Source organism: Benincasa hispida, chromosome 2, assembly GCF_027475165.1.
Source record: "Benincasa hispida cultivar pf3 chromosome 2, pf3_genome.v1.1, whole genome shotgun sequence".
NCBI classification, from domain to species: Eukaryota; Viridiplantae; Streptophyta; class Magnoliopsida; order Cucurbitales; family Cucurbitaceae; genus Benincasa; species Benincasa hispida.
Genome location: NC_143479.1, coordinates 23,730,986 through 23,750,824, shown reverse-complemented (window position 1 = coordinate 23,750,824; position 19,839 = coordinate 23,730,986). Strand labels below are relative to the sequence as shown.

General features: G+C 36.1%; 1 protein-coding gene across 1 annotated transcript; it reads left to right on the top strand.

Annotated features, from left to right (window-relative positions):
* The first annotated feature begins 269 nt into the window (after positions 1 to 269).
* On the top strand, positions 270 to 19,333 carry LOC120071335 (uncharacterized). Its single transcript, XM_039023545.2, has 20 exons — positions 270 to 1,615; positions 2,277 to 2,772; positions 3,662 to 3,749; positions 3,913 to 4,094; positions 4,560 to 4,696; positions 4,968 to 5,034; positions 6,109 to 6,241; positions 6,415 to 6,523; positions 10,444 to 10,519; positions 10,612 to 10,794; positions 11,270 to 11,430; positions 12,606 to 12,705; positions 13,091 to 13,274; positions 13,398 to 13,684; positions 13,877 to 13,998; positions 15,724 to 15,868; positions 15,944 to 16,036; positions 17,975 to 18,048; positions 18,305 to 18,358; positions 18,438 to 19,333. The coding sequence occupies exons 1-20, from the start codon at positions 618 to 620 to the stop codon at positions 18,739 to 18,741; spliced, it is 3,993 nt and encodes a 1,330-aa protein (XP_038879473.2). The 5' UTR covers positions 270 to 617; the 3' UTR covers positions 18,742 to 19,333.
* The last annotated feature ends 506 nt before the right edge of the window (positions 19,334 to 19,839 follow it).

The following is a 19,839-nucleotide window of genomic DNA, read 5'->3' as shown; positions in this document are numbered from 1 at the left end:
ATATTCTTAAAAATTGACTATCTTGCTTTAATTTTTTTTTAAATCTCAAATTAACCGGTTTAGCACTGCACAACACTATAATATATATATTTTAAATTGAAATTTAGACTTTAACTCTATATTAAGAATTTTTTAGAAACTCTATATTAAGATTAACCAGTTTTTATTCTGTATATACATTTTTGTTTGAAATTTACATTTTTTTTAAAAAAATTAATGGAATTAAATGAAGGAGTTATAAGTTTTGTTTTTGTTTTTTTTTTCCTCCCAGACAAGTTGAATGCAGTAAAGTCGAATCGCTCAATAAAATCCATTATTTATAATTTGGAATATTTCCAATAATTTTAGACAACAGACATTGTCGTAATTATAACAAGAATAAGATCTCAACGGTGACCGGGTTGCGTTGGCGCCGTTGTCTGAGTCTGAGCGAGTTGATGCTCAAAAGTCAGCTCCGGCGATCTGCATTCATTTTTCTATTAATCAAAGATCAATTTCCAAGATTCGGCCCAATGCTCCGCCTTCCTCATCTTTCTCATCCCTTCTGTCCCGGTTGTTAGTTTATTGCCGGCCTCAATCGACCTCCGGTTCTCTTCTCTGATCGTTCTTTGACCGGGATGACAAGCCCCCGGTCGTCGGGGCCGCCGCCTCTTCCGATTCACTCCTCAACACAGCATCATGACTCCTGGGACTGCATGCTTCCGGGCCCTCCCAGCCGCAACAACTTTGGATCCGCCGACATCAGCCCCTCCGGTCTCCTCGCTTTCCCCTCCGGCAGCTCCGTCTCCATCGTTGATTCTCGTTCTATGCAGCTCATCACCGCCATTCCCATGCCACCGCCGTCGACCACTACTTCTTCTCTTTCCCCTTTCGTCACCTCTGTGCGCTGGACTCCTCTTCCTCTCCACCGTGACCTCCTCTCTACAGAACCCTCCACCTCGCACCTTCATCTCGCTGCTGCCGATCGCCAAGGCCGCATTGCTCTTCTTGATTTCCGCTTGAAGTCCCCTACCATATGGTTCGATACTAGCGACTACAAGTTCGGTGTTCAAGATCTGTGTTGGGTGCGGTCTGGACCCGACTCGTACCTTCTTGCTGCAATTCACGGCGCCTCGGCTCTCTCCCTCTATAGTGTTACCACTGCTCGATGCGTTTGGAAATATGATGCCTCCCCTGAATATTTGTCTTGCATTCGTTTCGATCCTTTTGATTCACGCCATTTTTGCGTAATTGGTCTCAAAGGGTTTCTTCTATCGGTTCAGGTTCTTGGTGAGAAGGAAAGTGAGGTTGTCATCAAGGAGTTACGGATTGGAACCGACTGCACCGAATTGCAGAAGCTAGAAAGGGACGCAGCTACTGGATCATCGTCGCCGACCTCCGCCATGTTTCCTCTTTATAATGCGAAATTTGCGTTTTCGCCTCAGTGGAGGCACATTCTGTTTGTAACGTTTCCTAGGGAGTTGGTGGTGTTTGACTTGCAGTACGAGACGACGCTTTTTAGTACCTCATTGCCTCGTGGGTGTGGTAAATTCCTTGATGTGTTGCCGGATCCGGACAGTGAGTTGCTCTACTGTCCTCACCTTGATGGAAGGCTCAGTATCTGGCGGCGAAAAGAGTAAGTTCTCTTGTTGGATATCTGCAAGTTTTTATTATGAAATGGTTGAATAACATTTATGGTTCCCGTCTTGTTTCTATGTTTCATGTAAATGTTATTATTATGTTCAGGTTCGTTTGCCTACCCTTTTACGAAAGTTTCATGGAAACCTTGAATTATTGCTTGTGAATATGCTAAATGTATGAACGAATTTTTGAAGAATCTAACTGCTCTCCCGGATGGCCGTCGAAGATGCTTAAATTGTGAGCATTAATAAGATTAGATACAAAGTTGCGATTGTGTGAAAAATTATACTTACATGTGAGGTCATATTGTGGTTGGAATGGGGATGGGGATGGGGACGGGACTACGGAAGGTTGCATAAATGGACTTGTTAAGACTTGGATGTTCTTAAGGATTGAGAAAGTTTTAGGTAAATCCAGACCATTTATATCTATTTAACTTCATAAATTTATTGAGGTCTATTTTTGAATTCTAAGTTGCAGAATACTGGAAAATGCTCCCGGTTATACTAAAATTTAAGTGCCTATGGCTATTTATGTATATAATTTTTTTACTTCCAACAACAGTAATACACACAAATATATTTGTTTTTGTTTTTTTTTATTTTTTTTTATTTTTTGACTTCTAGGAGATGAACTTATATTTTTTTTACTTACAGAGATGAACAAGTCCACATAATGTCTGCAATGGAAGAGTTGCTGCCTTCAATTGGCACATCTGTTCCATCTCCTTCAGTTCTTGCTGTCGTCATCTGCCAGTCCGATTCCATCCTCCAAAATGTTGGCAAGCTTTGTTCTGATATACATCATTCTCATTCTCCTGATGCAGATGCCGAAGCAGAAGCAGAAGCAGAAGCAGATATTGATACTCCATTTGATTTTTATGACAAATCTCTTCATGTCTCTTCAACACACTTGATATCCATCTCTGATGATGGAAAAGTATGGAACTGGTTCGTAAGTGCTGAACATGCTGAAGGTGCTCAGAAGGATGACACTGATGTCAGTGAAGTGCCAGTCTCAGATGGCAATACTGACCAAATGGTTTCTTCTACTAATACATTTGCTTCAGAGGCAGGCAAACAACTAGATTATGCCAACACCAGTGGTGGTCGTCCACCATCTGATCTCAGTAAACTGGACTTCTCATTTAAGGTTTGTAAAGCATCTGGAAAAGAATCGACTTCTACAGTTTCTAGCTTGCTTCGTTAAAAGAATAATCCCCTTAGATGACTTCCTCCTTTCATTTGCAATTTTTTTAAGGGTTTAGGAAGTGCAAAATATTGTGCTTAATACAAGAATGAGAGGCGTTGCTTGCAGGAAACTTGTTAACATGGATGCAGATTGTGTTTAATTGGATGAACTTTGGTTTTCAGATGTTTCATTTGGCTTATCGGATATTTAGTTGTGCTGAATTGGGCTAGAAGTTGTAGATCTGTCTAGATTATTTATATATTTATATTTTATTTTTTGCTCTCAATGGTAAATGGTAAATTATCGTTTACTTTTGAGGAGGTTCTCATGATCTTTCCGTTTGGAGAGAACACAACTTGTCGTGGCACACTAGTTTCTTTTTCTTTTTTTTGGGGGGGGGAGTTTGGCTTGAGAGAAACTATAGGATTTTTAGAGCGGTGGAAAGATTGGGATGAGGTTTGGGAGGTGGTGAGGAGGTTTTAGTATCTCTCCGTGAGCTTTGGTAACTAGGTTTTTTGTACTTCGGATCTTAGTTTTGATTTTGTTGGATTGGAGTCCCTTTCAGTAGTTTTGGGGTCCCTTTTTTGTGGGCTTTTTTTTTTTCTCTGTAGTCTTGTTTATTCTTTCATTTTACTCAATGAAGGCTCGATTTCTTACCAAAAATATTATTCTTTAGTTTTGTTCTTCTGTCAGAACTCCACTGATGCATCAAATTGAAGTGTAACATGTAGCATTTGTTGTTTTATTCAATGAAAGTTTGGTTTCTCATTAAAAAAAAATGGTTTGCTGTTGCCTTTTCTTAATTCTATCAGGAATTTTATGCCTGCTAACTGTTAAATCATTGATGCAGATCAGTTTAGTTGGTCAGCTTCAACTTCTTTCTTCTGCAGTAACGATGCTGGCAGTGCCATCTCCATCCTTAATAGCTACATTAGCTCGTAAGTTTCATGACTAAGCTTTGTACACGCAAATTCATGTTGCCTGTGTATTTCTTCAGAGTTGTAATACCATCTTTTATGACATTTGACTTGGTTTAATTCAAATGAATGAACTGGATGTTTTTAGTTTGAAACACTTAATTAGCCTGTTTTCTTATTTAAGGTGGAGGAAACCATCCTGCTGTTGCTGTACCGTTGGTTGCTTTAGGAACTCAAAGTGGAACCATTGATGTCATTGACGTTTCTGCCAATTCTGTTGCATCTTCCTTTTCTGTACATAATAGTGTTGTTAGAGGTTTACGGTGGCTAGGGAATTCTAGATTGGTGTCGTTTTCTTACAGTCAGGTATATACTTTAGCATTTTGTTAATTTTTTGAGTTTTAATATGTTCTTTTTCAGATTTATGATACGATTCACTATACGTTCAATGTTTCTCTGTATAACAAAATACACGGGCTTGATAGTAAGAGTTTAACTCATATTGTTCATTAAACTCATTTCATATACAAAGGCAATCCTCTACGTATAGGAGAGGAAATAACCACATGAAACTAACATAAAACAGAATATAACAAATACGACTGAATACAAACTTATTTAATACAATCGGGATAATTTCTTTAACAAATTAAAAGTGTGATACTCTGCTTGTATGTTTGCGTTATCCTGTATATGTACCTAAGTGCACTGGAATCTCATTAAAAAAGTTCACTGGATTGGTAGTAACCTTTCTATCATCATATACCTATTTACATTTTTAATTTGATTAAACAATTCATTAAGTAACATGCACTACTCTTGTGCACTCAGGTGAATGAAAAATCTGGAGGTTACATTAATCGTCTTGTTGTGACCTGTCTGAGAAGTGGCTTTAATAGAACCTTTCGTGTTTTGCAAAAGCCTGAACGTGCTCCCATCAGAGCTTTAAGGGCTTCTTCATCTGGAAGGTTGTCCTTGGTCTCAGATTTTGTTTCTATTATTTTTAATGTCTTTCTTCTACTACTTTTCCCCCCTGAATTTTGGGGCAAGACACTTTTGCTTCTGTCTGTCATAGATTTTTTCAATGAATATTTTTGATAGATTTACGTAGGAGTAGGGATATATGTGAATTAAACTCCCGACATGCCCTGATCACGTTCCATAAAATTTATGCAACATTACTTGCAGCTTTATACTTGTAATGAATCTTCTTTCTTTTCTTCTGCTATTTAATTCTAGATATCTTCTTATCCTGTTTCGAGATGCTCCGGTTGAAGTTTGGGCAATGACAAAGACTCCTATCATGGTAAATCTACATTTACAAATACTGTCCATTTTCATTTATGCTTCATAATTTTAGTAGCTTAGCGATCTAATTATCCTAATATTTTGATTCAATCAATCGGACAGTTTTTTGCAATCTTGTTTGGCATTATTGTGGAGAGACTACTTATCTTGATTTGTAACTAATTTTATTTGAACGAATTCTTTCTTATACAAAAAAAAAAGGAAAAAAAGAGAGAGAACCATTAGTTTTTTTTTTTTTTTTTTTTTTTTTTTTTTTCCTTTTTTGATAAGAAACAATTTCATTGATTAAATGAAATATCCAAAAATATCCAAAGTACATGAGGACCCCAATCATAGGGTGTACAAAAAAGAACCATTCATAGGGAGTGCAAAAGGTGTTTCCAATTAGCAACTAAGAAAGAAAAATTATGATTGTTTATAGCCTGTAAATCTTTGCACAAAAAAAAAAGCATTGTGTATGATGGTATCAATAATGTCCTTTGTTGTCTTGGCCTTGTCATGGAAGATTCTAGCATTTCTTTCATCCCAAATCTTCCACAAAACAGCACAAATGATGCTTAACCAGAGACGTTCTTTGACATCTTTGAAAGGATTCCAGCGGATTAGTAGGTGAAGTCAACTTTGTAAGTCATTTGGAAAAACCACAGACCAGTTGAAAGCAGAAAAGACTTCCATCCATATCCCTCTAGAGAAGGGGCATTCAAAGAAAACATGTTGGGCAGTTCCGTTCTTCATTTGAACAAAGGCAACACCAACACAAAGCCAACTTCTCACTGCTTCCATTTTTCAAAAGAATTAGTTGCAATTGCCAATAGGACGTCATGTTTTTCCATGTCTATATTGTGTTGCACAAAGTTTAAAAATTATTATTCTCAAGAAAAAAAAAGGGTTTATAAATTATTCTAGTTAATTTGTGTAAATGGAGTATCCGTTTCAAAAAAAAAAAAAAAAAGTGTAAATAAAATGTTCTGGTTAACAGAATTTTATTATCCTGCTGAAAGATAATAATCATTTTGCTTACATCTTTAAATACACGATGCACCTACTCATGATATTTTCTATCTCCATGTAGCTTAGATCGTTAGCTCTTCCATTTACAGTTTTGGAATGGACTCTTCCAACAGTTCCGCGGCCTGCTAAAGAGCGTACAACCATGACACAAGATACTGTATCTTCACCAACTAAGGCACCATTATCTGATTCTAGTAAGCTTGTTATCGACATTGTAATTTGCAACTCCTCACTGCTTCATCGTCAAAAGAATGAATTGCTTTTTCACCAACTAATACACATATTTAGGCTTTTGGATGGCTAAGCTTACATTAGTTATATTATAATTGGTCATGCATGCTTTAACTGAGACTATTTTTCATATCAGAGGCACCAGAAGGAAATCAGGAGGAAGCTTCTGAAAGTTTTGCATTTGCGCTGGTAAATGGTGCGCTTGGAGTGTTTGAAGTTCATGGGCGAAGAATTCGGGATTTCAGGTACAGTTCCTTCTCAGTGCCATGGAGTTTACTAGAAAATTAGAAATCTTGGTCCAGAAAAAGACACAGATTTCATATATTTCACCATATATATAATATGAGGCAAGTTTCTAATCCAAACACTAATTTATTTATTATTTTTTTTTATAAAAACAACTTCCTTTCTTTTTATATTTGTATAATATATAAATAATAAAAGTTCTAATCCAAACACTAAATTTGTGTCAAGTGAGAGTTTTATTTATATAATATATAGTTCCTTTTATGAAAAAGAATTTCATTGTTGTATAAAATCTACAGAAGGAATAGGATAATCCTTGATGGTTATTACAAAGTCTTTCCCAATTAGAAGAACGGAAGCATAACTATATGAAGCAAAGATTTGGCGGGCATGGTTGATCCGCTCTTATCTAACCTTTAGTCTATTATTTGGAAGGATTCTTATCCAAAGAAGATAAAAAAATTTCTTCGGGTACTTAATTTTGGTGCCATTAACACTGCCGATAGTCTTTAACGGCAGATGCCTTTATGTCTCTTTTGCCTTCCGTTGTCTCGTGTGTCATCATCATTCTGAATCACCAACCCACCTGGTTATACATTGATCTTTTGCATCTAGGTTTTCGACCACTATTATGGAGGCTTTTGGATATTCTATACTGTGCCCTAATTCTATTTTTGACCTTCTTGCTTCTTTCTTTGTGGGTCATCCTTTTGGTGGTACTAAAAAGATGATTTGGTTGGCTCTGTTGCATGCCTTCTTCTTCAGTTCTTTTTATTGCTTTCTCTTGATGCAACATTAAGCACCCTTTTCAAGGTTATAGTTTACGTAACACCCCAGACCCAGGATTCGGAATCCAGATTCGACACCTGATGGCCCGGCATTCCCCTGCGTCTTAGCTACGTCATCCTCCCTTGCCTTGAATGCTTTTTAGAAGTGGAAGTTGTTCCCACGAACCAACACGGGTCCTTTCAGCATGCTTTGTCCTCACTCACATGCATCCTAGAAAAATTCCCAGGAGGTCACCCAACATAGGATTGCTCCAAGCTAAGCACGCTTAACTTTGGAGTTCTAAAGATTGAGCCACCGAAAAGGAAGGTGCACCTTGTTAGTATAGGTAGTAACTTTCAATTCTTTTAAGCTTTTCTTGACCATACTTTCATGTCCTCAGGATCCCTCTCATTCGGATGTGATACCGGTTCATTCATGTACCCCTCTTGAACTCGGGTCGTTATAGGCAATCTCTCTCGCAATCACCTTTAGGTGTTTTGGGGGTTTCTCCTTATTTCATTTATCAATGAAATGTTTCCTTATAAAAAAAAAAAAAAAAAGAAGAAAAAGAAGAAGAAGAAGAATACAAAAGAGGGAGATATGAGATATCCCCACACACCAACAGGTTAAAAAAAAAGCCCAACTGGTGTAAATATAAGTTAGGCTATAATTACAAAAGTATATAAAGGTAGAAGACCAAGTAGAAATAAAAAGAGTGACAAGATCCCAGATAACGTCCCTATTTAGTTCATGGCCACGAAAGATTCTTGAGTTTGGATCAAACCAAAGCCTCCAGATAAGGGCAAAGACCCCATTTGACCAAAGGATTTACGCAGAGCATGAAACTTAGGGCCTTCAATAAGCTGAAGAAGAGCATGAGAGGCTTTGCTAGGCCAACACCATTGCAAGTTGAACAAGCTAAACAACCTTCCCCAACAAAAAGAAGAGATGCATCAAAGAATCCTCACTTCTTTTACAAAGAACACACCAATTGAGGGAGAGAGCATGATTCCGCAGGGTTCTTTGGGTTCTACAACAAGTAATCAGCCTTTCTAAGGAGAAAATCCATAAGAAGACTTTGACCTTCTTAGGGAAAATTGGGTTTCCATATAAGATCAGAACTTTGGCAGCTTCCTTCACAACAAGTGTGGGAGAGAAAGACTTAACTGAAACGAAGCCATCATTTTTCAGCATCCACAGGATTACGTCATCTCTATTATAAGGCCTAAAGGCTTGGAGCTTGGTCATAAGATTGATCCAATCATCAAATTCAACATCAGTAAGATTTCTTCTAAACTTTAAGTCCCAAATACAGCGAGAGTCAAACCAGTAATGCTGACGATAAGTTACTTTTGAGAAGTCTAGGAAATTCCATGCAAAGGGACAAGTCAATAAGCCATTTATCTTTCTAAAACCTGGTTTTATCCCCTCGGACCAGTTTTGACTTTGTACCAGTCCTCTGAGAGAATGATATTTTTCATAATCTGAGTTCATCGTGGCCCTTTAAGCAGTCGAGAGCCCTTCATGGAAGGCCACCAACTATTCTCAGACCATTTATATTTAGAAGCAATCACCTGCCTCCAAAGAGCTTCTCTTTTTGTGAGAGATCTCCATCCCCATTTGGTTAGAAGAGCACGATTATTTATAGTGAGATTGCCAATACCCAAACCTTCCATTTTAGTTGAAGTTAGTTTCCCAATTAATTAGATTAGTGGCCCCAAACTCCTTACTACCTTTCCAAAAGAAGTTTCTAATTAGTTTTTCCAACGAATCAATCATACTCTAGGGGCAAGCAAATTTCGATAAATAGTAAAGAGAGATACTAGTAAGAATAGACTGCCAAAGTAATTCTACCCCCTCTTGAGAGGAGAAGATTCTTCAAATGCTCCAACTTTCTTTTGATTTTATCAATGACGGGTTGCCAAAAGAGGAAGCCTTTGGGTTACCACCAATAGGCATCCCCAAGTACTCAATTGGCCAGACGCCAGCCGCACAACCCCAAACTTCTGCCACTGCTGAAACCTTTGAGATACATATATTAAGCCCAGTCAAGAGAGATTTAAAGAGATTAACTTTTAAACCTGACATCTATTCTTCAAGTTATTGAACAAGGATAAGTCGTAATTTGAAAAGAGAAGAGTGCCATCAACAAATTGTAGATGAGAAAAATGAACCTTTCCACCTCTGATGGGAAGGCCCTTCAAGAAACCATCCTTATACCCATCAGGATTAGGGGCTTTGTCTGAGCCCAAATCATCAATATAGCTTCCTTAATTTCAACAGCAGTAAATGGCTCTTTCAAGACTGTCTTGCTATGACATCAATCGGCTGCCATTCGATGTTAGAAGGGACAACATGATTACCACCACAAGCTTTTGATAAATGAAATGATCAAGCTTAGATTGTTGTTTCCTTCTATGGGAGTCATCCAACGAGTTATAGGAATAAGAATGTTTTAAGCATAACAAAACATTATTTAAACCTAGTTTAATTGAAGAAGAAAAGTATAAGAAAACATTATTTAAACCCTAGTTTAATTGATTTAATAATCTATGGGTCTATTAGGGATTCATTTGGATTCGATGCAGATAAAACATGAGCTGTTGTTGGAAGTTGATGATATGAATGGATACAACATACAAGGTGCCGTACTAGGATTTCATTCCCTAATAGGATGACTATAGACCAAAAGTAACAATTTCACATTGTTGCTATTTGTCCTCATACATTTTCATGCTAATTAAGCTTATGCCTAAATTGAAGTGTCCTACTTTTTTGGTTGGTTTTTAACAATAGAGATTAAAGCACTGTTACGTCACATTGTCACCTAAACATCTACATCTGCAGATCGATTAGTGTTTTTTTTTTTTCTTAAAAAAAAAATTATTCAAAAAAATTCAGAGGCTTGGATGAAAATTTAGAACATTTATTCAATTTTACCTATGGTCCGATGTTAATAACTGGTATGCAGTTCTCTGAAAAATTTCGCGTTTGTATAATGTATATCATGAATGGGAGGTCTGAATTATAGAAGTTATCTTCTTAATTCTTATTGAATGTCTGGGTCGAAAAAAATAATTCTTATGGAATGCAATTGTTTACCATCCAAATGAAAAAAATCTCTTAAAGATTTTGCTTGACATGCCTGTAGACCCAAATGGCCTTCATCTTCATTTGTTTCATCTGATGGATTAATTACAGCCATGGCCTACCGCTTGCCACATGTGGTATGTTTCACTCAGAATTTAGTAAAATAAAATTATGATTCTTGGTCGCTTCAGCTCGATGGCTTGATCACTCTGACTTGGACATTTTTCAGGTCATGGGTGATAGATCAGGTAACATTCGCTGGTGGGATGTAACAACTGGGCATTCTTCATCTTTTAACACCCACAGAGAGGGAATCAGGCGAATCAAATTTTCCCCAGTAGTTGCTGGAGACCACAGCAGAGGACGTATAGCTGTTCTATTTTATGATAATACATTTTCCATATTTGATCTCGTAAGTTTTATTTATTTATTTTAAAATTTCTATTTGATTTTGTGAATATAAATGTAAACAATTTACATTTTCCGTATATTTCTGATTCTATTGCATTTCATGCTCTTTATATTATTTCTTTGAATAGAAAATAAGGAACTTATGAGGTTTTTAATATTAGGCCCTTTAACATATAGATAAAGTTTTTATTTTTTTCTTTATTTTCCTTTCTATCTTTGCTCCAATTGGCAATCTGTAGATTATACATTTTTGGAACTTTCAAATTAGTCGAATTTTGCCCCCTTTGCTTCATTTGGTAATCTGTAGATTAATATTAGGCCCTTTAAAATCCAAAGAGTGCTGATTCTTTTGAATATTAGGTAAGTGGGGTTGCAATATTGCATGCCTATCTTCTCCCAGATTATGTCATACAATGGATAATTTGGAGGGATTTTCTGTTGTTGATTATAAATCCATGTATACTTTTTGCTGGCAGGATTCACAGGATCCCTTGGCTAATTCCATTTTACAACATCAATTTCCAGGGACCCTTGTATTGGAACTTGATTGGTTGCCTTTACGAACGGATAAAAAAGATCCTCTAGTTTTATGTATTGCAGGAGCTGATAGTAGCTTTCGTCTTGTTGAGATCATAATGTAAGTACTGGAGTTCCTTTCGAATCTTAAAAATCTAGTTTTTGAATTATTTGGTTTATTGTTGTTGGTATTTTTCATACATGATTTTATTTAAAAATGTTCTTGCCACTTGCATCAATGCGTAATGAAATATTGAGATTAAAAGCTAAAAGGACATATATATTTGAAATGGACGTTGACTGTAAACCAAAACGAAGTGTACTGGTGACAAATCACATTAGTAAATTTTATGGTGGTGTTTGAGGCACAAGTTGAAGTTGGTGGAATCCACTCCATGTTTGAGGCACCAAATATATTAGTGGTGTTTACAACTATTTATATCCTGTAATTAAGTATAAGTATAGTAAATACGATTTCAAAACCCTCTTTACTACAGTATTTACTATTTCTCACTCATTCTCCTTTTTCTTCTTTTCTATCGTGTTTAGTATTTCCTACCTAAACAAAAATAATTTGTACCCCAAACACAAACTATTATAATCCAAATTAAAATAATTTGGACCCTCAATACAAACTATTATAACCCATTGACTATTATAACTCACTGACTATAATAATCAACTTAGCGCTTCAAATGCCAATGCCCTCTAGGTGTTTGGGTTTCTCCCCTGATTAATAGTAGGCCCTTTGAAATCCATTTTTCCCTCTCTTTCTTTCTCCTTCCCATCTGTCTTATTGTAAATTCACGTGCTTGATCAGATTGTTATTGTTTATGGTTAACAAGGAAACAAAATGAAGACGGTTAAATGACTAACATATGTTGGATGTTGACTGTAAACTGAAAAGAAGTGCACTAATCACAAATCACATTGTTATTGTACTGTCATGTTATCTGGGTTCTTATTCCATATGCACTCTGTGGGCATTTTTTTCCCTTTTCTGGGTAAGACAATAGTTATTGTATTCTTCTGATGCACAGTATATAGAGCAGTGCAAATAGAAAAGCTCAGTCAATCTTCGATTCTTCAGGGAATAAACCATAGACCTAAGTATTAAACAGTATGGTGTCTGGTATATGCAGCCGTCTAAAAAGTTGTTTAGACTCTTGGGTGTTGCAAGCATGCTGCCCTGTTTTCTATCTTTCAAAGGTGCATGGTTTAAATGCTATCCAAGTTTGCGCTTCTGTAACCCTTATTTTATGCAGTAATGAAATAAGCATGGCTCACTTTATGCAGTAACGAAAGAAAGCATGGCTATGGACCCAAGACAGTCAAGGAAAGATTTCGGCCGATGCCTATATGTTCGCCTATGTTACTTCCTACTCCACATGCATTGGTAAATAATTTTCATCTGTTCCCTTCATCACATGCATCTAATTCCTCTTCATAATCTCTTGTTATATGAAAACTGAAACTTCTGTCCATTTTTTGTCCAGTCAATTCTTTTTCATTGCATTTTAGGCAGGTTCTAGTTTTGCAATGTGTGAAGCATTTGTAAGGAATAGAGATGTAGATGCAAGTGTCAATTCTTATTTCCATCTTTTCTTCAGTCAATTCGTTTCCATTGCATTTAAGCAGATTCTAGTTTTTGCCATGTGTGAAGCGTTTGAAGAGAATAGAGATGCAGATTGAAGTGTACTAATGAAAGATCCCATATCAAATGCTGATTTTAGAGCATATATCTTTTTGACTGAAACTCGTGTTAATTTTATTCTCTACAGGCATTACGGATGATCTTGCAGTTAGGCGTAAAGCCCTCTTGGTTAAATAAGAGACCTCAACTCGTGTCTGGAGTTTCAGCAGGTGGCCGTGACCTTCGGAGTCACATGATCGACTTACCACCTGTTGGTGACTCAGTGGTGCCAGAAATGCTTCTCAAGGTGCTGGAACCTTATCGTATAGAAGGTTGTGTTCTGTCCCATATGTTGTTCTCATGACCAATGGCCGTAAAAACTCTCTAGCCTCTTCTTTCTAAACATATGACGATATTCATTATTCTCACCTACTCTCAATTTTTCAATGCTAAAGGTTGCATACTTGATGATGCGAGGGCAAAATTATATTCCAAGTTAGTACATAAAGGCTCTGCTTTGAGGTTTGCCTTTGCTGCTGCAATTTTTGGTGAATCGTCTGAAGCCCTCTTTTGGCTACAGTTGCCTAGTGCTCTCAGTCATCTGATGAATAAGTTAGCCAATAAATCTCCCCAGAGAGGCCAATTGTCTACATCTAACGTGGATCTTGATGAAGCTTCAATGCTGAATAGGATAACCTCAAAGGGGAAATCAATGCCAAGAACTGGGAAGAAAGAAGCATTTGTAAATCTCTTTTTTGTTTGATTTTTTAAAATTCCATTGCTCGACTTCTTACTTAGCAAATATGTTTTGCAAATTAAGAACCATCTATCACTCTTACTCCTTTCTTTTGAAGCTTATAGAAGTTTTATGTAAGCTTTCTCAAGATTTTCCCTTACTTCATTATTACCGATGATGTGGTTTCCGTTGTTGCAGGGTCAAGGCCAACTTATGGCAATGGCTTTCAAACAAGAAGAGTTGTGGGAAAGTGCAAATGAACGCATTCCTTGGCATGAAAAATTGGATGGGGAAGAGGTTATTCAAAACCGTGTACATGAGTAAGTGGCTCAATTCTGTTCTATTTATCTACACTTTATAGTGTTTGTATTTGCGTGGGCGTGAGAACTTACTTGACTGCACAATTGGCTTTTGCTGATGCAATATTTATTATGTGAACACATGTGATGCTATTAGTTAGCAAAAAATTTGGTCACTGTATTTAATTTGCATGCGATATTTTGCCAACAGCTTGGCTGTGAAGCAAAATGCCATCCCTTCGTATTTGAAAATTTAAATTACACTAGTAAATTTAGCGAACAGATACTGGGTTGGTGTGTATCCCTTGCTAGGATTGCAGGGATATTATGGAGGAAGTATTGAGGGTTCAGTTAGAGGTCTATAGTATTGTGCATTTCAGCGTCTCCCTTGGAGTTTTTTATACTGTTAGGGATTTCTTTTTATATGCATTTATATATATGTATGCATATGCATAAGGTGCTTTACAATGGAGTAAATAACTATGTTTTCAAATTTAATACGTTTAGGAAAAATAAATATCTTTATAATGGACACTCAAGTACACTGTATGCCTGTTTTAACACATTCCTTAATCTTTTCATACAGAAAAGAAAAAAGAACAAAAATTCCTTACTAGTAGAACTTCCATCTTACTAGATAACCCTCAAATCTAGATAATTAAGTTTGTTTGAAACTAAGAATACTTGACAAGAGTCTTACCATTATTCACAACTATTCAAAAGTATGCTAATACTTGAGACTAACCCATAAGATTTAATCCTCAAGTCCAAATACTCACACACACACACACATGCAAACTAACAGGCTACTTAACCCCCCAACTAATCAGTTAACAACTAACAAATTAGAACGACCTCAAACTAAATGTTACAAAATTTATGCTAATTATTACGTCATCCGTCATTTGTATATGTTGGGTAACCTTCCAATTTGGCTAGCATACAAGGTTTTTTTTTTTTTTTAAATTAATTAAATTATTATTATTATTATTTTAATTTTTTAATTCTTTTTATTAATATCCGTGAGTATCCGGATCAGCTATGCACACTTCGACTAAACTCATAGAACAACCTGTCCGACTCTATAACATTTGGGTGTCAAGGAATTGGTAGGATATTAAATACTAGGTAGGTGGCCACCATAGATTGAAACCATGACCTCTTAGCCCTATATCAAAGTCATGCACCCCTATTTACTGGGTTGGCTAGCATACAAGTTTCATGCAGTGATTACTATTTTGTCGTCCCATGTACCAGTATACTTCCTTTCTGAGTTGATTTTAATTATATTATTTTCTTTGTTAAGTTGATTTTTTGCAACTTTAAGTGCTGTTTGCCCCATAGTTGATATGCCCTCCTATCCATGTTGCTAAATTTATCTAGAGCTTTTTATGAAGTTGTTGCTCTTTCTTTGCTGATCTTCGGTGCTTTATTACTTGGCTACTTCAAACGGTGTTTTATTACTTGGCTATGTGTTTTTTTCGCTCATAACAAACCTTCCTTTTCTGCCTCGACTCGCTTGAACAATTTTTTGGCCAAACTGCCTCTCTACATGAGTCTTCTTGTCAACTGGGGCTATCAGGAATAACCGCTTAATAATGCATGAGGCCAATTGTTGGTTTCAGCCTTTGGAGCTCTTTTGTTGCAATGAGTTTTACTGTTTATTGTCCTCACGCAATTTACTTCATTCCTTCTGAAGAATTCAAGCTGCATTATCCTCGTCTATCTAACTGTCTTAATCATTAGGCTTGTGTCTGTTGGAAACTTAGAAGCTGCAGTTAGTCTACTGCTTTCCACTTCTCCAGAGAGCTCTTACTTCTATGCAAATGCTCTACGTGCTGTTGCACTTTCTTCTGCAGTGTCAAGATCGCTTCTAGAACTGGCTGTCAAGGTATGTTTGATCGAATAGATTCATTTTTGGATATATAAGAACTTGTCATGATCGGATACACCTTTCTGCTGTTAGGTAGTTGCAGCCAACATGGTGAGAACTGACCGGTCATTGTCTGGAACTCATCTTCTCTGCGCTGTAGGAAGATATCAAGAAGCTTGTTCTCAGGTGCCTGTATATCAAGACGTTTTTCATATTTTTTCATATTTTATCTTAATTGAGTTCTCTTCCAAAGACATAGGAACTACTGATTCACGTCCATATCTGTTCATTCAACCTATATTCGAGCTTAATCACATATTGTTACATTACAGGCAGTTCTATTATGTTGCTGGGATAATTTAATCCTATTTATTATCAACACCTCAAGTGAACTGCATTATATTAAATGGTCCTTTTTCTTATATGGTTCACTACATTCTTCGACATCTTTCGTCATTTTCCCCCTTCTATAATACCTCGTTATTTTTCAGTTAGAGAAGTAACAGTAAGAACTTTCTTCTCAGAAAGATGTGTGCAAGAAACCAGGGTGATGAGCAGTCAAACCCAAGAGCCAAGGGATTTTAGATTTACAAAAAAATGTGTCTCAACTGAGACCGATTAAGAACCATAGTTACTAAAGAATTTTAACTGCAGTCGGCCTCTTGTTTCTGATGGAATTAAGCACTACAAGGCCTAACCCACCGCTCAGCCTTGGAAGATGTGGAAGATGAACATTTGATGTAGGATTAGAGTAAATTAGGGTATCTTGATCAAATCCTTAATTGATTAGGATTAAAGTTAGTTTTCTTGATTGATTAAGATTAAGATCAGTTTCCATGGTTTATTAAAATTAAGATTAGTTTCCTTGGTTTATTAGAATTAGGATTAGTGTCTTTGATAAATTAGGATTAAGATTAGTTTTTTTTAATTAATTAGGATTAGGGTTTGTTTGCTTTCCAATCATGTGAGTGTTTGGCAGCTTTCATCTACCTTGACTATTCTCATGAGACAACTGTCTAACCCTATTACATTTGTTGTCAATAAAAACTTATATTTGCAATAAAACCTAGGTAGCTAGCCAAGCTACCATGATTTGAACTCATCCCCTCTAAGCACTTATCATTTATGTAATATGTTGATCCTCGTTGACCCCTAAGCCAACTCCTGATAGTTGGTGGCATGAGAAGTCATTGATAGAATATTAGGAAATTCATAGAGAACAGAATTTCTCCAATTGAATCTAGACTTGGAGAAATATTCTCTAGGTTAATTGACTTGGTATAGCGTATAAGGAAGCGGCAGTAAGGGAGAAGAAACTTGAAAGAGGATTAATAGTTGAACCCATCGAGTTGCTAAGATCCTCCACCAAAAAGCAGAAGAAAACCAAGATCCTCTATTTTGTCATTCCCCCTACAGCTTTGAGCTGCCTTTCCTCTTCTTTACCTTCAATGTGTCTTGGGTTAACTGTTTTTCAGTTATAGGTTTAACAAACAGGGCAGGACTTTGTGGCTCAATCTTCTTAAAACTTTCACCTGGAAGTTTTAATTGAAGTAAACAGAGTTTTTACCTGAGAATAAAGTTTTGTAATTGTGAAGTGGAAGGATACAAACCTTTGGCCTGTTGGAAAGGTTTTTGATGCCTTTACCATTGAGCAATGCCCAAGCTGACGACAGACAACTTAATTGGAAAAGGTTTTTGATTTAGTCAAATTTTGTAACTTATGTTGTGGTGGCCTTTTAATTTTTTTTTAAAGTATATTCTCTTTATAATTAATTGAAAATGGTCATTGCAACTCTTGCTAGTAGTTAGACCGATTTCTTGGTTGTAAGTTGTCACTTTGTAGGTGACAAGTGTTCCTTCCCATTTTATAAAAAAGATCCTTTCCCCTAGTTTGAACCTCAAAAGTCAATTGTTTTATAGGATGTTATGGTATATTCTTCATCATACAGAATAGTAGAATGACTGTGTTGTCCATGATCGAATCTCTCTTAATATGGATTTTTTTTGGGATGATATTAATAGATGCCAGAGCATTATTTCTTCAAAAATATATTTCTATCATAGTGATATTGTTAATATTTTGGTTTTTGTGGGCTGGATTGCTATAATGCCATGCTCATACAGCTTCAAGATGCTGGATGCTGGACGGATGCTGCAACTTTAGCTGCCACACATTTAAAAGGATCTGATTATGCTAGGTACTTATTGCTAAAAGATTTTCCTATTTAGCTTTCTCGCTTGTACGTGACATCTGTTTTCTGTAACATTTTCTGTTGTCTTCATTAGTTTGATCTCCGCTGCACCACTTTACCGAAGGCTGATTGCTTGAGATGCCTTAAATGAGAATTAGCACAATTTTACTGAAACATCGTCGCTTTTAATGGGATATCTCAAAAATTATTATGCTATTATTCTTGTGGGTTTCTCTGATTAGTTATTTTATATGTTCTTAAGGGTGCTGCTAAGGTGGGCCAATCACGTCTTCCATAGCGAACATAACATCTGGAGGTAGCACCGTTTTTCTTCTCTGTTTACTTGTATAGAGGCTTTCCTGTAACGCAATGTTCTGAAATGGCCCCCTTTACAGGGCGCTGATATTGTTTGTCGCAGCTGGTGCACTACAAGAGGCACTGGCAGCACTTCGTGAGTCACAACAACCCGACACTGCAGCCATGTTCATCCTGGCTTGTCGAGAAATACATGCAGAATTTATCTCCAATTTAGAAAATTCAGATGATGAGTCGAATTCAAATGCTTTGAAAGACAAACTCCTTAAGTTGCCTGGGTTGGACCCCGAAAATGATGATGTTATCGCAGTTGGTGAATATTATGGACAATACCAAAGAAAACTTGTGCACCTCTGCATGGACTCCCTGCCGTATTCTGATTGAAGAGTGTAGAATTATCTCTCTCCAAGTCTGATTTGATTAATTAATTCTCCAGGGATTTACCTTTTATTGAGTTACATCCCTGAAATGAAACCGGAGTCATACGCTGAAATGAGAACAGAAATGGCTTCCTTGGATAGGAGGTTTGTTGCATTTGAGCAATTAGCAAATCTTGGGAGTAATCTTTTCCTGGCCAGCTTAAAGCTAAATCACCAGAGAAGAAGGGTTCCATTGTGGCTGTATCATCTAGAAATCTTTATAGAGGAGTTGTCAATAACATTATTACTTTATTCAACAGAGGAGTTTTTGCTTATATTTCCTCACTTAGAAAAAGAAAAAGAAAAAGAAAAAAATCTTTTGCCCCTTTTGTATATAGCAGATTTATGATAACATAAACGATCCATGGGGAGGATTGAATGGCTTGGAATCAGTTTGTTTGATAGGAATGTTGGATGTCCATGAACTGGACTCATCAGATTTTTGTGTTGGTTTTGAAGAAATGTAGGACTGTCAAAGAAGTTTCCTTTAATGCTTGGACATCCTAGAATATCCACACAAATTATTTCAATTAATTGTTCCTTCTCTTTTCTTCTCAGTTCATGGATTTCAAAGTTCTTCCATCATGTGGTATTCCATCTATTATGATGTCTTCGCTTCACAATTTTTCATATTCCGTTGATGTTAAAAAAATATATATTTTATTGTGTAGATCTCAATTTTGATTAGTGGCTCGTATGATTTTCAAAAGGCAGAGAAACCCCATTTTGATTTATCTGAGTAATCCTCACTAAGGATATGTTGGGATGGCTACTATTGTTTGAAAATAATTAAGTTTTAAGCAATTAGTAATTGATGATTTAATCTCTTAACATATAAATAAATAATTTTTTAATCAAACAATAATTAAATTATTTAATTTAATTACTAAAAATAATCAAGTTAATATAAATTAGTTAGAATAATAATAATTAATAATAAATTTTATATTAAAATGTTAAGATAAACATAGAAAATGTAATTGTTGAAATTTATTAAGTTTAAATAATATATTTTTAATAATTAATTAAAATTAATGGTAATAATTAATTGATATTAAGTTAT